General features: G+C 36.6%; 4 protein-coding genes across 10 annotated transcripts; 2 read left to right on the plus strand and 2 right to left on the minus strand.

The window, feature by feature from the left end:
* The first annotated feature begins 572 nt into the window (after positions 1 to 572).
* On the plus strand, positions 573 to 3646 carry LOC140774898 (small ribosomal subunit protein uS2-like). 2 transcript variants are annotated; one of them, XM_073118083.1, is made up of 5 exons: positions 573 to 837; positions 1593 to 1855; positions 1934 to 2131; positions 2416 to 2620; positions 3330 to 3646. In XM_073118083.1, the coding sequence occupies exons 1-5, from the start codon at positions 708 to 710 to the stop codon at positions 3449 to 3451; spliced, it is 918 nt and encodes a 305-aa protein (XP_072974184.1). In that variant the 5' UTR covers positions 573 to 707; the 3' UTR covers positions 3452 to 3646. The 2 variants fall into 2 exon arrangements, with proteins under 2 accessions (XP_072974184.1, XP_072974183.1); XM_073118082.1 differs by having other exon boundaries at positions 574 to 837; positions 3327 to 3646.
* A 269-nt stretch (positions 3647 to 3915) lies between these two features.
* On the minus strand, positions 3916 to 7757 carry LOC140774425 (uncharacterized). Of its 2 annotated transcripts, XM_073117423.1 has the most exons (9): positions 7540 to 7757; positions 7318 to 7439; positions 6711 to 6825; positions 6468 to 6529; positions 6022 to 6073; positions 5782 to 5893; positions 5600 to 5698; positions 5381 to 5508; positions 3916 to 4959 (listed from the first exon to the last, which is right to left on the minus strand). In XM_073117423.1, exons 1-9 carry the CDS (start codon positions 7674 to 7676, stop codon positions 4161 to 4163), a joined length of 1626 nt encoding a protein of 541 aa, XP_072973524.1. In that variant the 5' UTR covers positions 7677 to 7757; the 3' UTR covers positions 3916 to 4160. The 2 variants fall into 2 exon arrangements, with proteins under 2 accessions (XP_072973524.1, XP_072973525.1); XM_073117424.1 differs by lacking the exons at positions 6022 to 6073; positions 6468 to 6529.
* Positions 7758 to 8352: 595 nt separating this feature from the next.
* Positions 8353 to 13454, minus strand: LOC140772896 (uncharacterized). 2 transcript variants are annotated; one of them, XM_073115139.1, is made up of 5 exons: positions 13050 to 13411; positions 11886 to 12555; positions 11357 to 11596; positions 10662 to 10753; positions 8353 to 9267 (listed from the first exon to the last, which is right to left on the minus strand). In XM_073115139.1, exons 2-5 carry the CDS (start codon positions 12525 to 12527, stop codon positions 8643 to 8645), a joined length of 1599 nt encoding a protein of 532 aa, XP_072971240.1. In that variant the 5' UTR covers positions 12528 to 12555; positions 13050 to 13411; the 3' UTR covers positions 8353 to 8642. The 2 variants fall into 2 exon arrangements, with proteins under 2 accessions (XP_072971240.1, XP_072971239.1); XM_073115138.1 differs by having other exon boundaries at positions 8354 to 9267; positions 13335 to 13454.
* Positions 13455 to 14929: 1475 nt separating this feature from the next.
* On the plus strand, positions 14930 to 19742 carry LOC140773641 (uncharacterized). 4 transcript variants are annotated; one of them, XM_073116302.1, is made up of 9 exons: positions 14930 to 15306; positions 16524 to 16679; positions 17227 to 17374; positions 17456 to 17606; positions 18192 to 18317; positions 18417 to 18497; positions 18614 to 18809; positions 18893 to 19157; positions 19285 to 19742. In XM_073116302.1, exons 1-9 carry the CDS (start codon positions 15079 to 15081, stop codon positions 19524 to 19526), a joined length of 1593 nt encoding a protein of 530 aa, XP_072972403.1. In that variant the 5' UTR covers positions 14930 to 15078; the 3' UTR covers positions 19527 to 19742. The 4 variants fall into 4 exon arrangements, with proteins under 4 accessions (XP_072972403.1, XP_072972404.1, XP_072972405.1 ...); XM_073116303.1 differs by having other exon boundaries at positions 18617 to 18809; XM_073116304.1 differs by lacking the exon at positions 16524 to 16679.
* Positions 19743 to 19980: the final 238 nt, after the last annotated feature.

The following is a 19980-nucleotide window of genomic DNA, read 5'->3' on the forward strand; positions in this document are numbered from 1 at the left end:
TTTACAACAAATAATATTTTTATATGTTAAATATATAAAATTAGAGAAATTAATCTTTATAAATAATATATAAAGTATTATTAATAACAATATTAATATTTATTATTTAAATAAGTAAATTAAAAACTGTAATCATTTAAAAAAATATGCGGGTAAACGGATATCCGATATCCGTATCCGAATCTGAAAAATATATCCGACCCGTATCCGTATCCGAATCTTTTTCAAAAATTCTATCCGAATATGTATCCGAATTGGATAGAAATTTTTTATCTGAATCCGATCCGAGTCGGGTCGGATAGCGGGTCGAGTAGGAATTAATGTAATCAAATTTAAATTATAAATCAAATGAGTCTTATTTATGTTTAATTCGTTAAAGTTTAACTGGGTTATAGCCTGCCAACCCTATTTAATTATCCGATTATGATAAGATAATCTATTTATTATTTAAATAAATTTGTTTGTAACGCTTAACTATAGCAAAAGAGTCCCACTTATTAAGGACTTTTTAGTCATTCTACTTTTTTCTAGGGTTTTGCGAGCAGCGCGCCCATATAAAACCTTCCGCCTACTTTTTCGTTCTTCTTCTTCTTCCATCCTCACGGCGGCCGCAACGAGAGTCTAGGGTTTCCCAGATTCCATCTCTCTCTGTCGAGACAAATCGTAGCCTAATCCGATTATTACTTGATCTTACGCTTCGATTGAACATGGCGGCGACGCGGGCGCTTTCCCAGAAGGAGCAGGACATCCAGATGATGCTTGCCGCCGACGTCCACCTGGGCACCAAGAACTGCGACTTCCAAATGGAGCGCTACGTCTTCAAGAGGAGAACCGACGGTATTAGCCAAAAGCCATTATCTTTTGAACCCTTCGATTCCTTCTCTCTCTCGCTGATCTGTAACCCGGTGGTACTCTTTCTTGTGCCGAATTTGGATCGACATTTTGTGTGTTAGTGCGCCTAAGTTAGGAAAAGCTTACAATAAGTAGCAATTTGATTAGTTCGGTTGTAGTTAGAATCATATTTGGGAAATAAATATTCTGCATTATTTACTCTTAGTTCGGTTGTTCTTATGAAGTTGGAATGTGGATCTCCTACGGAATTTCTGGAATTTCCGGAGAAGAGAATATACATAACAATCCTATTTCTTTGGAGGTTATAGTAAGTGTGGTGGATGTCTAACAAAAAATTCTCCGTGCATTTGTGATGATTCCTTGTCTCTTTCATAGTACTATTGTTTTGATTCCTTGAGAACATTTTCATAAGCAAGACTGGTGCTACCTGATCTTTGAACGCACTATGTTCTTACCTTTGTTTACTTGCTCTGGTTGGGTTGAAGTTGGATACAAAACGAATTGAATAGCATTGGATGTGTGTGCTATATCGTATAGAGAAACAGACCGATAATATCATAATAGGTTATTGTAGAAAATGATTGGATTTTTCGTTTGGCTAGTTGTGCATTAAATATGCAATGGACATTATTCTATTTGGCCTTTTATATTCATTCATGATCTTATATTCTTATTCTTTGCGTGCCGATACTAGAAAATACACTGGAATATGTGAGCTTTACCCTTGTTTCTAATTGCAGGTATCTTCATCATCAACCTTGGCAAAACTTGGGAGAAACTTCAGCTAGCAGCTAGGGTGATAGTTGCCATTGAGAACCCTCAGGATATCATTGTCCAATCTGCAAGGCCTTATGGTCAGAGAGCTGTGTTGAAGTTTGCTCAGTACACAGGTGCTCATCCTATCGCTGGGAGGCACACTCCTGGAACCTTCACCAACCAGCTCCAGACATCATTCAGTGAGCCTCGTCTCCTCATCCTTACTGACCCTAGGACTGATCATCAGGTGAGTATATAAGTGTTATGTGCTTTTGTATATGCCAATGTGGTGTATGATTATTTGCCTACATCTATTTTTCAACAGCCAATCAAGGAAGCTGCTCTTGGAAACATTCCGACCATTGCTTTCTGTGATACCGATTCTCCTATGAGATATGTTGACATTGGAATTCCTGCAAATAACAAAGGGAAGCACAGTATTGGCTGCCTCTTCTGGCTGTTGGCGAGGATGGTTTTGCAGATGCGGGGAACTATTGCTCCTGGCAATAAGTGGGACGTGATGGTAAGAGATGATAATATAACATGGTCTTTTGAACATTTTATGGCTTCATAGGAGTCTCCCTAGTCCTGATTTATGTCTCCGTTTGTCCTTTGCACAGTAGAATTAGTTTGAAATTTCTTTCTTGTTAAGTTACTCCGGCTTTTGTGTTCCTCTTAGTCACTGCTAATTGTCAAATCATTAATATTAGTATAACCAGAAAAGTTTGAATTATATCTCCATTTATTTAAAATTACAAGTCATCTTCTCTGATTTTAATCAAACTAGATTTCATCTGCTATTTGTAGGTTGATCTGTTCTTCTATAGAGATCCAGAAGAAGCAAAGGAACAGGAAGAGGAGGCTCCTGTAGCCCCTGACTACGGTGCAGTTGCTGAATACACTGGTATGATGCCAGCTGATCAGTGGCCTACCGATCAATGGGCTTCTGATGCCGCAGCTGCACCAGCTGTCATTCCTGCTGCTGCTGGTGTTGAGTGGGCTGCTGGTCCAGGTCAGAAGTTGCAACTATGTTTATTTATCTTCATTAGTGCCTTTCTCATGATGGTTTATCCTGTAAGGTTCTATAGGTTTGTGATAATTTATAAAATACATATGCTTGGGACAAGGAACATAAGTCATAATAAATTGTTGAATTATTATTACTAATATTGATATTAATATTAGAAAACCACTTTTTTATAGTGGAAAAAAAAGTTAACTGTATTTTGATCTGTTTCATCAATTCCTTCTTCATTTGCTTCATTGTTGTAAATAGATCTATTGATATAAAGAAAAGTTGTGCATGTATTCTTGGAATATTAATTATGCTTAATTTGGTAATATCCACTCTCAGTCTAACTAGCTTGATGTATAACAAATTGAAACTCAAATCATGTTCAACTTTTGTCCTTCAGGATTTCACCCTAATTAATCTTGTATTATATTGGCAATTATAATAATAGTTACAAACCATAACAGGAATGACATTCTTTGTTCAGCGAAGCGTGTAGCTCTGTGATTGATCCTTCCGTTTCTCCTTTTTGCTTTTGCCATGCAATAGTACATACTGGAAGCACTTAATGGAGCAGTGAAGAGTTCCAGTTTTAGCTTTATTGATGTGAAGACATCTAATTTTCTTTACAACATTAATAATCCATTTGGTGTTCCTAAAGATTTGTCAGGAAAACTGATGTCTGTTGCTTTTCTCCTTTGAACAGCAGCCCCCATAGTTGGTGATGGATGGGATGCAGCTGCAGCCCCAGCGCCTGTCGACGGTCTTGTAGCCCCTGCAGTTGTTCCTTCTGGATGGGAGGCTGCACCACCTGCTCCCACGGGCTGGTAGTAGGGAGGCAGTCTGCCTTGCACCAAAGATTAGATTACTTCTCTAGAGCTGCTTTTGTTTGACTCTTATTTAAGCAACTCTGTTTTGCTGTTAGTTTTCACAATATGGTAACAATGTGTTTCTTTTTCTCCTTTTCCAAACATGGATGGTACTAAATTTTGATGCATCTCGGAATATAAGTGCTCTGTTGCTCGATATTATTAATTGCTAGTCCATTCAGCCAAACTGGTATTCATGATTAGAAGGAATGAAAACTAATGGTTGCTAAAAGGGGCATGGGATGGTGGCTGGTCACTGATTTCCAATTTTAACAAGCTCTCGTTTAGCTTTTGTTGAATGGGGTTGGGAGTATTACAAGCTTTTTATTCTTTTGAGAGAAGTGGAAACTTAATGGTGTTAAAAAAACTTCTCTGTTGAGTTTTCACTTAGACGATTATTCATTCTGAGTATATTATTCATTGAATTATTCATTCACCTGTCCAAGTTCAAATCCTTGCAACAGAGTGCACAATATTCTCCCTTTACAAATTATGTTCTTTTGTAGGCTCTAAATAATTGTCACACATTCCTTCCTCTCAGACTCAACTCAAAGCAACAAGTGTTGTGGCCACCAAAACTTAGAAAAACTGTTACTATTTTTCTCTCTCAATAGAAAAAGAAAACGTTAACGTTCGATTCAAAGATGAGCACTAACTGAACGCCAATCTTTCTAGTAGTCATGAAGATACTTGCAATTGTCTCCAAAATAACACCTTCCTTGAATATAGAAGCGGCAGAATTCTCGTTCTCGTGAAAAATACTGTGAATTTGGACTCTGGTGGAAAGAATTAAAGCTTTCGGATGCTTGTCTATCGTAGGAATAATATGTGTTCTGCCAACCATGTTGATGATATTGGGGATGTCTTGGATGGACGTGTGGGCGACAAGGATAAGGGTGGTTGTAAGCCTCAGCTTCTTCACGGTAAGGCTTTGAAACACAATGTTCTCTGGAATTTAGTTCAGATCTCCGCTGTTCTGAAATTTCTGATCTGATCAAGCCTGGATGATGCTGAGATTGCTGTGAGGACTGAAACTTTGGTCGCTGAACAACAACAGTATTTTGAACAAGATTCTTGTGACCCTCAAGTCCTCCTTGATGAGGCTTTGGAACTGGATAAGAGTTGAGATAGTGTTCAGGGTACTGTTCAACAGTCTGCTCTACATCTTTTGATTTGATCAAGCCTGGATGAGGCTGAGATTGCTGTGAGGACTGAAACTTTGGTTGTTGAAAAATTACTTTTTGAGCAGGATTCTTGTGAGCCTCAGATTCTCCACAAGGAGGCTTTGCAACTGGATAAGAGTTGGGAAAGTTTTCGGTGAACTTTTGCGCTTCTCTGCTGCACCTATTGTGCTGCAATTTCAGCTGCTCCAGAAGCTTTGATTGTTGAATAACAGTTTTTTGAACTGGATTCTCTTGTTGCTTGTTTTTGTGCCCTTCCAGAATGCGACTGCCCTTGTTCTCCTTCATCCTGTTACATAAATTGAGGCTCTAAGAAATAAGAATAATGCTATTAAGAAGTTCATTGTCTCAGGATAGAATAATGAATTACCCTATTGGTAAATGCAAGATACCAACAACTAGAAAAAGAGTGCCTGTAGAATCAACTAATAGTTGTTTTACAAAAATGCAAACGACCCTATCGAAGCAATTGATATATATTATTCAGTAAATCTGACTCAGATATCAGTTAATTGGAGAAGTAGACGTCACCATTATAGACCGACGACGAATATCTAGTTTTTAGAAAAGAGAGCACAGCAATAGCACAATGTCACTTTCTGTATTATCTTTTAAATCTTTCTGATATCTACTATAAGAGAATGTTAAGGCCATTTGAAATCATTAAAAAGGAATATAGCCCTGTCTTTTATAGAAATATTTCCTTATACCTTCTCAAGTTCCCTTTATTCTTCATTTCCTTCTCTTGGATCCTATTCTCCCTATTACTTCGCGCAATGAAACCTCTTGCATGTTTTTCCTGAAGAATTTTCCTTCTTTGTTCTTCATCAATCCATCTCTGTGAATTTAGAGTGGTATTCAGTTCTCAGACAACACAAGAACATGCTCATAAGTGAGCGGATAAAGTTTCACTACTTAAACTACCCTACCTGTCTCATTGTTTTAAGCCGGTAAAGATTCCTCCCCTTAATGAGGAGGGGATGAAGGGGTGGCAGTGGCTTCTCCCCTTTGCTCCATAACACTTCAATCTGCACATATTGATGATAACTAGGTGTCACAAAATACAATCTGGTGCAAAGCATCATATGGCTCTCTGTTGGTGAGAGCATACTGTAAATGTATGTTGTTGCTTGGCTGCACCATAGCTTTCCTTCACGATACGACCAGCAACTATCCTCGTACCACATGGGGGACCTGTGGCGCTCCTAGATGCTATACAATACCTGAAGGGATGGTAAGCAAGAAGGAGATAGAATGATTTACTGATCAACCAAGTGTTTATTTTCTTTGCTGAATAATATCAGAGTTCCTGGTCATTTATAGATCAGCATATATTAGAATCAGATATTACATTTCATAAACTTTTTGTTCAAACATCACAACATCCCCTGTGCACGCATCCCCTACACGATAAAAATTGCAATCAGAGGGAGCACAAGAGGTACACCAAAATAACTTTAGAGGCATTTGAGTGAGTTAATAAATGCTATTTAGAAATGAATTCATGTAAGAACTCATCCAAAACATACAAGCATTCATTTAAGGCATACTTGTGGTATGATAAGAAGAAAAGGTGCCAGTTCTTTTCTTAGTTTTATATTTTACAGGATCAGAATTGTATTTTGTTGCTACATTTGTGTCGATTATTACACAAAGCAATGGCCTTCAGACAGGGACCTCTTCTATAAAAGTGCATCATATAATCATATTGAGATAACTAATTTGTTCCATTTCCTGGAGAATACCACTATCTATACTTCTAATTTCTGCGATGTTCACTTGAAAATAGCTCTTTACCTTTACAGTTCAGAACAAAGCTAGATGAAGGGTACTTCTTTTCACCTCCACCATCTTTGATCCTGAAGATAACATGACTAATGTGAATTATGACCAGTGAAAGATACTTATATAGCATTAACTCTTCAATAAACTTGTTTGTTTCCATGAGCAAAAGGTGACCCAAGATGAATTTCAGGCAGTAAAGAACATAAAAGGTGAACGAGAAAACGAAAAGAATTCTAAGTCTGGAAAATTTCTTACTCAAGATGCTCCCTGATGCGTCCAAGGAGAACTTCCTTGTTGCCCGTCAATCTTAACCCATATTTTCTCAAATATATCTTGGATTGATCAACTTTTAATTTCTCAATCTGGCCATCTGCCATTTCAGCAACATTTATTAATCATTGAGGTCGCACCATAACCAAAGAAAATATAAAATCATCACAAAGATAAAGGATTATCAAATGAGAATTTAAGAAAGATTTAAATCCCACAAACATGCAACACCACTACACCAGTGTGTAGATTGATGTAATGCATTACAACCAATATTGTGCAAAGTACTAGTCCAAGAAAGGAATAACACAATCAGGAAATAGTAAAGAAATATTTGCAAGTAGAATACTCAAGTAGTGCAACTGAATTCTCTTAAATTAATTTCTTGTAGTCGCATAATCAAATGGTCCATAGTCTATTGCAAAAACCTTACTGAGTTACCAATCTTAAAACATTTACAGCATTAGCAATTTAATGGTCAAAACACAATAAGAATTAGCTCAGAAAAGAGGAAAGAACGCAGATTTATTTAAATCAGACCCAAAATCCAAAACAATATCAATCCGATTCATTCCTATTCCCATTAACTTACCTTTAATAAAATTTTCAACAATCTCAAAGCGCCTCCCATCCTTCTCATCCAGCTCCGGAATCACGACCTCCTCAGACTCTAATTCATCCTCATCCCCTGACTCACTCCCTTTCTTTGAGCTCCTAGCAACATCAACGAAACCAATCTCAAATGGGCATTTGTGCAACCATTTCTTGAGCAGAAAAAGAAAACACCCACCATCCTAAAACTATAAAAGATCACCTGGACTTGGATTTCTTGAGGGAGATCTTGGAAAGCGCCAAGCGGGTCCCTTCAACAATATCAAATGTTGGGTCTTCATCGGAATCATCAAGAACTCCGAGCTCCTCATCCTCTGCATCTCCTCCTTTGAAGACCATGTTGGATTTCTGGAAACCCCAAGCTTTCTCTGCTACGGCTTGTATCTCTTACGTCTCTCTTCTTGCCGGAAAATGGACCGTTTGAAGAGTAATTCTTGGAACGGTAACGTTGAATTTTGAAATTTAAAATCGGAGATTATGGGCTCGATTATATTCATCCGGGCTTGGACTTTTACGTGGGCCGTGTCAAGATCCAATTCCACAATTCCTTTTGGAAGATCGAAAAAACTATTGAAATTGCCACTATAATATACTTCAAAGTATTAAATCAATTTTACACTCCTCTATTTTGGACAAAATCACTTTTACCATCTGATGAACTTTGTTTTACGACAGACACTACGCTTTTATTAATTTCGTCAGAAGTATATGGAGGTATAATGATACAAAATAAAGTTTAGGAATGATATCTTGATCTACCTAAACTTTTTTCTATTTCCACATTAAAGTCTACGGATTTACCACGCACATTTGACTTTAAATGCCTTCACAAGATCATCTCAGTAAGGAGACAGCTGTGCATAAAAACAATTTGTTCAGCATTCTTTGATCTATAGATAACCTATTTTTCTTATTTCCACTTAAAATGGTAAAAAAGATGAGCTTTATGTGATATATCTGTCAGAAAAGGTGAATCATAGTTTAGAATTTGAGAGAGATAACTGCACTAATAATTGAATTTTCGTGAGATGAAGAAAAGAATAGCCTTTTACATCATAGAAAGTAGAAAAGAGTAGCTTTACAAAAATAATTCACATATACAATCAATTTCCTTTGAGCAGCCACAACATTATTTTAGGAAATAATAGCAAAAAAAAAAAAAAAAAATCTAAGCAGATCACCATATCTTTTCTTCAATTTGGAGATTTCCTGGCACAATTCTGTCTCAGATAAATGGAAGTGCAGTCAGATAATTTACTAAGCTAAGAATCAAAGCGCTGCCAAAGATGGCACTCTTTACAATAATTAACGACAACTAGTTCGGCCTTCAAGCGCTGATGCAGCCGATTCGACATGTCCAAGTAAGCAAGTATAAATCTTTTGCTTCAAGCGATCAATGGTCTCGGCCAATCCATCCGGCGTACTGCCTACCTCATTGCAGAGCTGATCTAACCAATTGCTCGCATCCTTCAGTTGTGATAATGTAACTGCAATCAGCTCATCGGAGTCCTTCGAGTGCCTTCCAAACTGATCCTTTGTAATCTTTTTAACTTGAGACTCTGACTTAAACCCAGTTTCAAGAGCACCCTCCAAGAAATTCAAGAACCATGACTGTGATTCTTTCCTGAGGGTACACAACACTTCTTGGATCTCCTTCATACCATCCCTACTAGCCCACTCAATCTTTTCATTTGCTGAAGGTTGCTGTTCCTCCAAGTGCTTTGGAGTGGTTACAACAGTTCTTTTGTGAGGAACAGAATCTTTCTTGTTCAACTTCTCCTTGTTCAATGATGGTTGTTTAGTTATTTCAGAGTTGTGTCTTTGAACGACTCCAATTGGATGATTTATGACCTGTTGCAGCTGAAAGAACTTGGTAAGAGAGATCTGGGGATTCACCTCGGTAGCGGACTTACGTAGATCAGCAAATATACTGGAAAATCAGGAAAAGTAGAATTATAAGCTGGAAAAATCAGAAAAATAAGAAGCAATATTAAAACTTTCTATCTTTGAGAAGGAGCACATCATCTCTATCTCAGTCCACATTGTTCCAATTATATACAGTAACATACCCTATATAATTACGTATATTTAAGTGCCTACTATAATTGAAAACCAAGTAACTAAAAGATACTTTTAAGGACATCAAATCAATAGTTAAAGGATACGAGATGCAATATAATTATGTACATAGACATCTATTATCTAGAGAAGAATGCATCCTTTTGGAAGCATAAATTCTTGAAGTACAAAATAATGAGGTAGAAAAACCTTTTGTTGTGCATATCTTACATCTGATATTGTTTCGTAAATTGAATGTAACTTTACCCTTCAAAAAGTTTTTTGGCAGTTTATGTAGTGAGATTCATTAAGCCCCCAGTTGCTTCAAAATTATCTACTTTCTTGTTCTAAATTAGGGAATAATACTCTAAATTAAAGAGATATCAAATTATTCATACTCTAGATTAGAAATATTATTCAAATTATTTTAGACAAACTCAATTACAATTTTATTCTTGATTTTATGAAAATTGTTTTAAAAATCTTCTCTCCTCTTTCCTATATCACCTATCTATATCATTCCACAAATCAACTCGCTCAATTTTTTCTACCTATCTCCTCTTTCTTACCGCCCACTTATCTCCTTTTTTATTCAAGTATGCATTGTATGTCTATAAGAAATGGGAATAGTTAATTTGAATTTCTATGTCACATCAAAGATATTTGAGTCAATTTTTATTTAGAATTTATACTTTACTTCAACTTTATATCATATAAATAGTAATTATTATACTATTATTCCATATTACAAGTAAACCTTAAAATACCTTAATCGAGATTAGAGGTATAATTTTAAGAGTAAGAATCTAGAATAAATATTCTGGATTTTCTTCCTTAATCTCAAATAAACCAGGGTTTAAGAAAATAAGATGGTCCCTAGTTCTAAAGATTTGGAACATTTAGCAATTGAGCCATATTTTTTGCCAACAGGTTGTATGGCAATGGAACTGCCCATGAACCCTGGGTCTTGTTGGCAGTTTGCAGGAAGAGAGATGAAGCATTTACTTGCTAAAGGAATAAGCATTCGTCTATGAGGTGAAAGAACTGAGCTGAAGGAAGAATTAAGTAGCCAAAGATGATTAAGTGCTATTATTTAATAACGTAAGAGAATATAAGTAGATGCTAATTTAAGACTTTGGGGACATCAGTTACCTTAAGCTGAAGTTAATCCATGATATAGATTAAGCTTGTAAACTAAGAATTAACATAAAATCTGGCACAAAAAGTTATAAAGGAAAATGGAAAATTTGCAACCAACAAGCTCACCAAAGGCCCTTAACAAGAGATGCAGCTGCGGTTGCTTCTCTTTGGGCCATTGCCGCTACCAGAAGAGCCATGTTTTTTCTTCTCACAATGCCCTGTTAAGATACAAAGAAAGGAATGAGTAAACAGATAAAGGGAGGGAGGGACCGAAGAAGAGATTTATGATCATAGCATTGGCGCAAGACCAAAATAAAATTGAATTATTGAGATTTGAGAAGAAAAAAATAAGAATGAAAAAAAGGATTCATTTGATAATTGATAAAGATACTATAACACTGAACTTTCAAGTCTAATATTAAGGTAAGTATGTAACTGCTAGATTCACTAAAGAGAGACAGCTGTCAGCTGTAAGTACTATTTTTCCCATGTCAAAAAGATCAGCCATTTAGAATCAATGATGGATATTTTTCTTGCAGTACATTAGTCAGAGTTTGCAAACAAGGAAAACTTCCAACTTTATTCCAATATTTAAATTTACGTATTGAAATTCTCTCAATTCTCAAGTAAACAAGCTTATACTTCATACAATCATCTAACTAAATAATCCAGTTATTTAACCAACAATAACTAATAAATGGTTCAACAGAAAGAAGAAAATCATTGACTGCATGATACACTCAAAAGCTCTACCCAAGATAACATATGATGTGGTTTGGGAATGATATATATATATATATATATATATATATATTACTTACCTTTCCAGTTTTGATTAGACAAGCTGGAAGAGAGTCCCAAGGGGTGGTATCCAGAATTCTTCTTTTACCACTGCTTGCAGAGGAAACTGAATTGGATAATGTTGCCTGTTTTACAGTAGAAACAGACTTGGCAGATGAGCACGTTTTGGTTGGCATAGCTTCTTTTCTCTTGTCTTTGGAAACTTCCTGCTTCAATGTAACTGAACTGTTCTGACTAGACATAGTAGCATTAGACCGCTCCTGTAACACTAGCACCAAATGTAATAATCAAATGATCTTAGAGAACAACCGTCTGAAACAATACACTTTTCCTGCTTTGAATACATCATACTCGATCTTTGATTTTGTAACATACGACAATAGAATGTATTTTTAACTATTGTATTGCTACAAATCGAAGCTATACAATGCCTCAGAGGATTTTAAAAAGCTAATATAAGTAGGTGAAAGAAACTCACTGGTTAGGATTTCTGTTATTGAGCTCTTATTATGTTTATACATCTAATAAGCTATCAAAAGATAAGCATACCTGGGACTTGATCTCTTGTTTGACTTTTGAAGGTATAACCTTCTTGTTTAGTTCAGGAAAGGTTCCGCTTCCATTGACTTTATCAATGCCAGCTTTAGACTCCATACTACCATTTCTTCCATTATTGTTTGAAATACCTTGCATGTAGCGAGAAGCAACCACAGCCTTCTCCTGTTTAATAACCAATCTCTTTTGTGGGTTTTCCTTTTCTCCCTCAGACAGCTCATCTGATTTAATACCATCATAATCCACTGCTTCTGGAATACCAGAAGGTACTGACATACGCATCAAATCTTTTGGGTTCCCAACACAAGGATTTCTTCCTGGTACGGGTCGCACCCCGACAAGCATAGGAACGGGGATGCTAGGCTCAACTTTGTCAACATAGATGAATTGTCCAAGTTGTAGTTTGTTCGATAAAATAAGCTCATTATCATCTTTAGACAAAGACACATATGTTGAATGTGAAGAATCAGACACCTTTATGAAGAAACCATGGTTTGGCCATAGCTCAGAGCCAGTTAGAGCAGGCACAATGCTGATAACTTGTAAAAGAATAGATCGATATTCCCCACACACTTTTACATCAGTGTTTATGTACTTGAGAAGCTTTATTAGTACTCCCGGAGTGAGGGATGCCATTTTCCTCCTGCTCTCTTCTTTTGTATATCTGATGATGCAATCAAGTGAATAATAAGTTAAATTTTTAGTGGCATGTAATATCCAACATAAACCACAATAATGAAAAGAAAGAAGATTGAGTTTGCAGAAATTGAATGAACTTGGCATGAGCCATCCAGGTAAGTTTATATATTTTGGCTGCAAATGTCTAATAAGGTAGGTAATATGACAGAAAAATAGCATAACCAAATAAGCTACACAAACCAAAAGTTTCAAACGAACTGCCCCAGAAACTGAGCCGACCATTGTAACAATCGTAAACAACCTAAACAAAAGAGACCCAAGAAACAATGTCCATTTTTTTTAAGCAGTACCCAATATCCTTAGCAAAAAGACATAGCATTCAGAGTAGAAACATAGAACTAATCGGAGGAAAATGATTTAATGCAGCCACCAATTAGTTTCAAAATACCATTTTTCTCCACAAATATTTTACAAAGATAAGGAGCAGAACAAAAGGACAAACTTTGAGTCCAATTACACCTTCTCAAGCGATGTAAACAGAGTAGGCAAGAACCTTCCTTTGCTCTACAGTTGAAGTTGGCAATTTATACAAACAAAGGCATCCCAAACAGCAACACCATTCCAATCCACTCCCAAAGCAAATCTAGTAACTAAAGATGTACCGGCAGTTATAGAAGTTGTCAAACAACATAAACCAAAGAGACCCAAAACCCATTTCAAAGCAAGTCCCTGGCCGTCGTGGTTCAAATAAGACGTTACCTCCGAGATTTTGTTGCAGTGAAAAATAAAGTCACAGAAATGTACCTCCGAGGAGAAGCCCAAATCCACGGAACCTTGGAATAGCCGGAGAAGTTTTTGGTCCACAGAGAGAGAGAGAGAGAGAGAGAGCAAAATAAGCAAGAGAACTTCGATCCCCATGCGTGTTCTATATAAGCTCGGCGGGCACTAAACGTGGAGCGCACCGGTGTACCGTGCCTTTCAAGGGAGAATTCCCAAAATGGCCCCATCTCCCTCTACCTGTGGGGCTTAAGGGGGTAAACTTACCACAATGCCATCCAAATTCGTTTGTCACGACTCACGTGGAGCAGCGTGGAGTGGAGGGTCTTTTGGTCATGATGGTGGGCAGGGTGGGAACTGGGAAGTCACTTTCGGATACTCGAGGATGGGACAACGCACCGGGAGCCGGTGAGGAGTCGTGCTCTCTCGCGATGGGAGGTCGATCGTGAGACGATCTGGTCCGTTCATTTAGGAGGGCTTACAATGGAAAATACGGCTCATCCGAAAGATTTCCTACGTGGCGGCATATTATGCTTTTATTCTATAATTATTAATAGTCAAATTTTCTCATATACTACCATCTCGCATAAAATTTTAATTATACATTAAAAAAAAGATTACCATATAATTATGCTTAAAACTTCGTTAATTATCATTATTTTTTATATATAATTGGCATATAAACTCGCTAAGTTATTATCTATTTTTTTTCTTCTAAAATATAAGAATAACACTCGTATAATTTACACGTGATAATTTATAGATAAAAAAATAATAAAAACTTAATATGAACAATGATCCGAGGCATTTCAATCTTAAGCATAATTTTAGAGGATGTATAAATATAATAATAATACTTTTAGTTGTCTAAGTTTAATTAATTCAAAATATTATTCAACGCATTCACATATAACTGTAATCTAGCGATGAGTCTAAGTTCAATTATTCTCCGATTAAAATAAGTGGATTAGTAATACTCAAACAACCGATCTTTTTCATGATCACATCATTGATACGAGAACCTTTTGCCTAATTACCAGCAGAAGAGCTTAAATATCTTATTTTGCATACTTTAATAATAATAATATTATTATTATTATTATTAAAATCATTAAATTTGGCAGTCATAGTGTAAGTTGTTTCCATATATATATATTTAAAAAAGTAATTTTTTACATACCAAAAATGACTTCACTCTTGCGATAATAAAAAGAAGAGAATCAATTTATTAAAATCAATTACTTTATTTTTACACCCTTAAATATAAGTGTAATTTATACTATCATCTAATATTTACACAAACACCCCTTTAAATTCTTAGTTTTTATACTACATGTTATATTTTTTTTTGACAATTAGAAGTTAAATTTTTAATATTTTAATATTACGTAGATTTATTTATTTTTAATAAGAAAAGCTGAGATGAATGCATGAAAGAAGAAGAAGATGGAGTAATTCTCTTTTTTTTTTTTGACTGGAAAATAACTCGAAAGGGTATATATATATATATATATATATATATGAATAAAACTGACGGATCGAATAGATGGCTTATCGGATAGTCCAAATTCCATCCGGCACGACTTTAAATCCCTTCCAAAATGCAGCGGCGAAGTAAACAAACCCTCCTCCCCTCTTTTCCCCGCTCCTCCTCCCATACTCTCATGGAGCTTGCGAAAACCCTAACCCTAATATCTCTGTGATCTCTCGTCTTCTCAGCCTCGCGATTTGCTGTCGAAGTTGGAGGAGAAAGAGGAGGAGGAGGAGGGAGATGGAGAACCACAAGAGATCCATGCTTCGCGTTCGCCAGCGAGTGACGGCGAAGAGGCGAGGAAAAGAGAAGGGGAAATCCGCTGCTGCTGATTCGAGGAAGATACGGGAGCGGGATTGCATGAACTCAGTGCGAAAGCTCCAGCGTCGCGAGATCGGCGGCCGTCCTCGGCTGGCTCGCGGCGCGGCCTCCAATTCTCCTGAGAGGTTTTGCAACATCCAGCTCCAGGTCTATTTGTTGTCTTCCGTTCTCTCTGTAATCTGATTCCTGTTTAAATTTAGGTTTTCTTTTTGGTGATTAGGTTGCTGAAATATTTGAGCAATTTCTGATTGCATTCTTGGTTCAAGAAAATTTTAATAAAATGATTGCTTGGGGAGCCTGCAATTTGGCCTGATTTAGGGTTTTTTTTTTCTGTGGCTAGATTTGTTTCTGGAAGCTTGTTTTTATCGATGCGTTTCTACTAGAGTTTGTTGTGTTTGCTTTGCGGGAATAAACACACGAATTTTTGAGATTCTCTTCTTTTCCATGGCTGGTTATAAATTAGTTCAAGGCTAGGAAATTTTGGAGTTGGAAAAGATATATGTAATATCTAGTTGGAGTGAATTTGTTTATCACGTCAAAAAAAGAGAATGGTTTTGCTAGAGCACAACTCTAGGGTGAAAAAAGAAGAAGTGACAAACTGAGTTGTCATCTATGTCAATTGTCTAGAAATTGCTTGTAGTATTTGTCAAATTATTGGCCAAAATAGAAATTGCAAGTTGGAAATAGGGCAAGTTGCATGCGACCTTACTCTGATTTATGGTACTGCTGTTTCCATAACTAGGAATAACAAAGGAGAGTGCAAGACGCAAACATTACACAAGACACACTAATGGAATTTGATGTGATAAGATATACACACACACAAAATAATGAAGTGGAAAACTGGTCAAGTTGGGGGATAGGAAAACCCTTTATCCAATATCACCTTTTAAACATAGTAAAGTCTTCCTGAGCAAACATTTTGATTCCATAAATTGCGGCAGCTTAAACATTAAAAACCATTAGATATGAATTATAAACTACAATATTAATGCATGAAACCACAAAATTAAAGAATTGTGTTTTTGACGGAGGTCCAACGATAGATAAGAGCATGCTCAACCAATGATAGTCGTGTCGGTCTAGTATCGGCATGTGGCACGAGGGGTGCCACACAACATCCCTCTTCTCACCTCTTAGCATTGATCCGTCGTTACAAAGCGGCCTAAGGAGGCGAGTAATGACGGGGAGTGTCGCTATGAAGTCGTCGCCCTCCTCTTTCCTTGTTACCATCACCAACCTTCTCTCTTTGATCTACTACTTTAAATTAGACTTGCTTTGTGGATCTTTTATTCTCGACCCAATCCAATCCGTTAAGATTTTTAAACCCCTCCCATCCTGAGTTGTCTTCAATGTTAAGTTAGGGCACGCAGGAGAGAAAGAAAGGAGAGAAGGGGCGGCAACGGCAAGACTATCGGCAGCGGTGGAAGCTCCCTGTCCCTCTTTTTTTTTTTCTCCCTCTCTTGCATGGGGCGGCGACGACATGTGCCATCGGCCTGCACGGCCATTCTTGTACTCAGGTATTAAAAGAGTAGCAGGCTGTTAAAATCCATCATATTGGGAATATTTCTGATTAATTTTAAGTTTTGAAGATATGCATTTGGTATACCATTATGTGAAGAACTAAGTGGACGTCCTAATCAATGTCTAGGCTGTCCTATAGTGGTTCTACCTAATATGCTGCTTATATGAGCATTTTGGAGACAATGATATGAATTTTTGAATGTTCCAATGAAGTTCTGATTTCTGAAGCTGTCCTGCAGTCACAGCAGAATGAGAGATAATTGGACTAGATTGTTATCATGCATGAATCCAAAACAAGTCAATTCCTGTGAAGCAAACAAGATCAGATTATGTCTTGGACATGTATGAATCATCATTTTGGAGTATTATCCTGCCAAACTTTGGAAACATGAGCACCAGAATCTGTGCAGATGTAGTGTGAGATGGATAACTTTATAGAAATCACTATTATTTGTTTTTTAGCTTTAGAATTATCTATTGTGGCATATTAGAATTGCATTGTTAGCTTTAACTGTCCTATTTTGTCCCCTCTTCTTGATGCAGGAGGAGTTCGATACCTATGATCATAATGTTCATTTATTTGTCAAGTTACAAATTTTAAAGAAAAGATCTAAAATCATTGAGATTGTTGCAGCTAAGGATGTTATATTTGCCCTTGCACAGTCTGGCTTATGTGCTGCTTTTAGTCGGAGTAAGCCTTTTGCATTTGTAGCATGCTGATGAAGATTGCGATTCATTCTGATTGTCACTGACTTGTTGATCTTTGTTGCAGCAACAAACAGAAGGATATGTTTCCTGAATATAAGCCCAGATGAAGTGATTAGAAGCCTCTTTTATAACAAGAACAATGATTCGCTTATTACAGTCTCAGTTTATGCATCAGATCACTTCAGTTCCTTAAAGTGCAGGACAACTCCTATAGAGTAAGAATCAATATTTATGCAGAGTTTATTTCATTAGGAATTTAATCCTTGTAAATATAAAAGAGATGCTCTGTTCTGTCGGCGCACTCTCCTTATCTCATATAGCAGATTGCTAAAACATGCAACCTAGTCTGTATTGGCAGAGTTGTATAGACCATAGCAATCTGTACTAACTTGCTGGATGCCCCTTTTTTTATTGTTTTTTACCCTTACTAGGGTATTATTGTTTAGACCTTTGAGTTCTCTTTGCTATCCATGCTGTAGTTGGCTATATTCATAACTTTATAGCATGAGTGCATGACCTTTAGATTCGCATGAAATTCTAGCCAGGCAAGAAGAGAAAACCACACTTGTGTCATTTATTTGTAAGCATAGTGATCTCTTGGCCTGTCCAATGCCTGACATCAACTTACCATAGTTATAATCTGCCTATATAATTTGGTTACAAATATAAGGTAAACAATCAACAGATTAGAATGGTAGAATATACCATTATTTTGCAATAGTCGTCATTGTTTCAACTCAATCTTTGATTGCATGATTACTTATTTATCATTTTTAGAATTTATTTTCAAATTCTGGCAGGTATATCAGGAGGAATCAACTAAATGCTGGGTACCCGCTTTTTGAAACTGAATCACTTAAATGGCCTGGTTTTGTTGAATTTGACGATGTAAATGCAAAAGTGCTTACGTACTCAGCACAGGATGGGTGAGCAATCTCCTTCAATAGGAAATTCTGCTATCTTCAATCATGATCATGATCAAGATTATTTGTAACCTACTATATGTTTCTGTTTGATATTTGCAGCATCTACAAGGTTTTTGATTTAAAGAACTACTCCTTTTTGTACTCGATATCTGATAAGAATGTGCATGAGATAAAGATCAGGTTATTATTTTTTTCTTCTTTCATGTGTTTGTTGTATTCTTCCAAGGTTTGATATATATATATATAAAATCTCTTTCACAGTTCTTATTCTTAGATGTTCTTATTTGTTTGGTTAGCAGTCCAGGAATAATGCTGTTAATATTTGATCGAACACCTGGTTATGTTCCATTGAAGATACTGTCAATCGAAGATGGAACAGTGTTGAAGTCTTTCAACCACTTGTTGCATCGCAACAAGAAGATTGACTTTATTGAGCTTTTCAATGAGAAGCTACTGGTGAAGCAAGAAAATGAAAACCTCCAGATTCTAGATGTATGTACTTCTAGGCTTCCCTCCATTTCATTTATCGTACTTTTCTATCCTTAGGTTACTAAAAATCTCCAATCTTTAAAAAGGTAAGAAATTCAGCTTTGACTGAAGTTAGCCGGATAGACTTCATGACGCCTGCAGCATTCATCTTCCTGTATGAGAACCATCTTTTCTTGACATTCCGGAACAGAACAGTTGCTGTTTGGAATTTCCGGGGAGAGCTAGTTACTTCCTTTGAGGATCATCTGCTGTGGCATCCTGATTGTAATACCAATAATATTTACATCACAACTGACCAGGATTTGATTATCTCCTACTGCAAATCTGAGCAAGGATGTGAAGAAGGCGAAGGTATATCTACTCTTTTTTCTTCTTTTATTTTCAAAATACAACTTTTCATTCAATAACCATGAGATGTCAGATGTTGCTTCTTCCATATATTACGGCAGATTCACTTGAAAGAAATTCATTGTTGCAGTTTCTACTGTTGGATCTATCAACATGAGCAACATCCTGACAGGGAAGTGCATTGCCAAGATATCTGCTAATGATCCAGCTCTCCAGATTTGTCCTCACAGAAGTGGAGAAGCAAGCCATTCTTCTATCAGGAGTACGGTTCAGGAAGCGCTCGAAGATGTTACTGCTCTATTCTACGATGAGGACAAGAATGAGATCTACACTGGCAACAAGCATGGTCTCATTCATGTATGGTCCAATTAGTTATCTGTTAATAGATCTCTAGGTTTGTTATAGTTAACCTGTAACATGTTCACATCTCCGATCTCCCAACATTCGGCGGCTCATGCAAAAGCTGTATGTTGCGGTTTTCATGTAATAGCTCTGTAGGATGTAAAGTTTTGTGCAGTTTTGGTAGTATAGCATGTTTTCAATTAAATGTAATGATCCTGGTCGTATTACCTTTTATATTTTCAAGTATTTCTGTTATGCTATAATACTGAGCCTGTAATTCTGGTAGCAGATCTCAGCTGCCTCGGCTGCAAAATTTCCCTTTGTTGTGATACTAGGGTCATCGGTAGTTAATTGGCTGCCACGTTGTTTAAGATTCAGTTTTCTTTTAAATTTGCAGCAATATTTTTGGTAAATGGAAAATCCAATCCTTGTAATATTGTCTGGTATTCTGTTTATATCATTCCTTGTAAGAAAGGAGCTTACT

Source organism: Typha angustifolia, chromosome 13 (genome assembly GCF_048772165.1).
Source record: "Typha angustifolia cultivar Huaian chromosome 13, ASM4877216v1, whole genome shotgun sequence".
Taxonomy (NCBI): domain Eukaryota; kingdom Viridiplantae; phylum Streptophyta; class Magnoliopsida; order Poales; family Typhaceae; genus Typha; species Typha angustifolia.

Bases quoted from the DNA above. Each gene is read 5' to 3' on its own strand.
- LOC140774898 (XM_073118082.1), top strand. From the start codon at position 708: ATGGCGGCGACGCGGGCGCTTTCCCAGAAGGAGCAGGACATCCAGATG. The intron at 838-1,592 runs GTATTAGCCAAA...TTCTAATTGCAG, and splicing joins CTTCAAGAGGAGAACCGACG to GTATCTTCATCATCAACCTT. The intron at 1,856-1,933 runs GTGAGTATATAA...ATTTTTCAACAG, and splicing joins ACCCTAGGACTGATCATCAG to CCAATCAAGGAAGCTGCTCT.
- LOC140773641 (XM_073116302.1), top strand. From the start codon at position 15,079: ATGGAGAACCACAAGAGATCCATGCTTCGCGTTCGCCAGCGAGTGACG. The intron at 17,607-18,191 runs GTAAGAATCAAT...AAATTCTGGCAG, and splicing joins TGCAGGACAACTCCTATAGA to GTATATCAGGAGGAATCAAC. The intron at 18,318-18,416 runs GTGAGCAATCTC...TGATATTTGCAG, and splicing joins ACGTACTCAGCACAGGATGG to CATCTACAAGGTTTTTGATT.
- LOC140772896 (XM_073115139.1), bottom strand. From the start codon at position 12,527: ATGGCATCCCTCACTCCGGGAGTACTAATAAAGCTTCTCAAGTACATA. The intron at 10,754-11,356 runs GTAAGTAATATA...GTATCTTAACAG, and splicing joins GTCTAATCAAAACTGGAAAG to GGCATTGTGAGAAGAAAAAA. The intron at 9,268-10,661 runs GTGAGCTTGTTG...CTGATTTTCCAG, and splicing joins TCTCTTGTTAAGGGCCTTTG to TATATTTGCTGATCTACGTA.
- LOC140774425 (XM_073117423.1), bottom strand. From the start codon at position 7,676: ATGGTCTTCAAAGGAGGAGATGCAGAGGATGAGGAGCTCGGAGTTCTT. The intron at 6,826-7,317 runs GTAAGTTAATGG...CTGAAATGGCAG, and splicing joins TGTTGAAAATTTTATTAAAG to ATGGCCAGATTGAGAAATTA. The intron at 4,960-5,380 runs GTATAAGGAAAT...TTTATGTAACAG, and splicing joins AATAAAGGGAACTTGAGAAG to GATGAAGGAGAACAAGGGCA.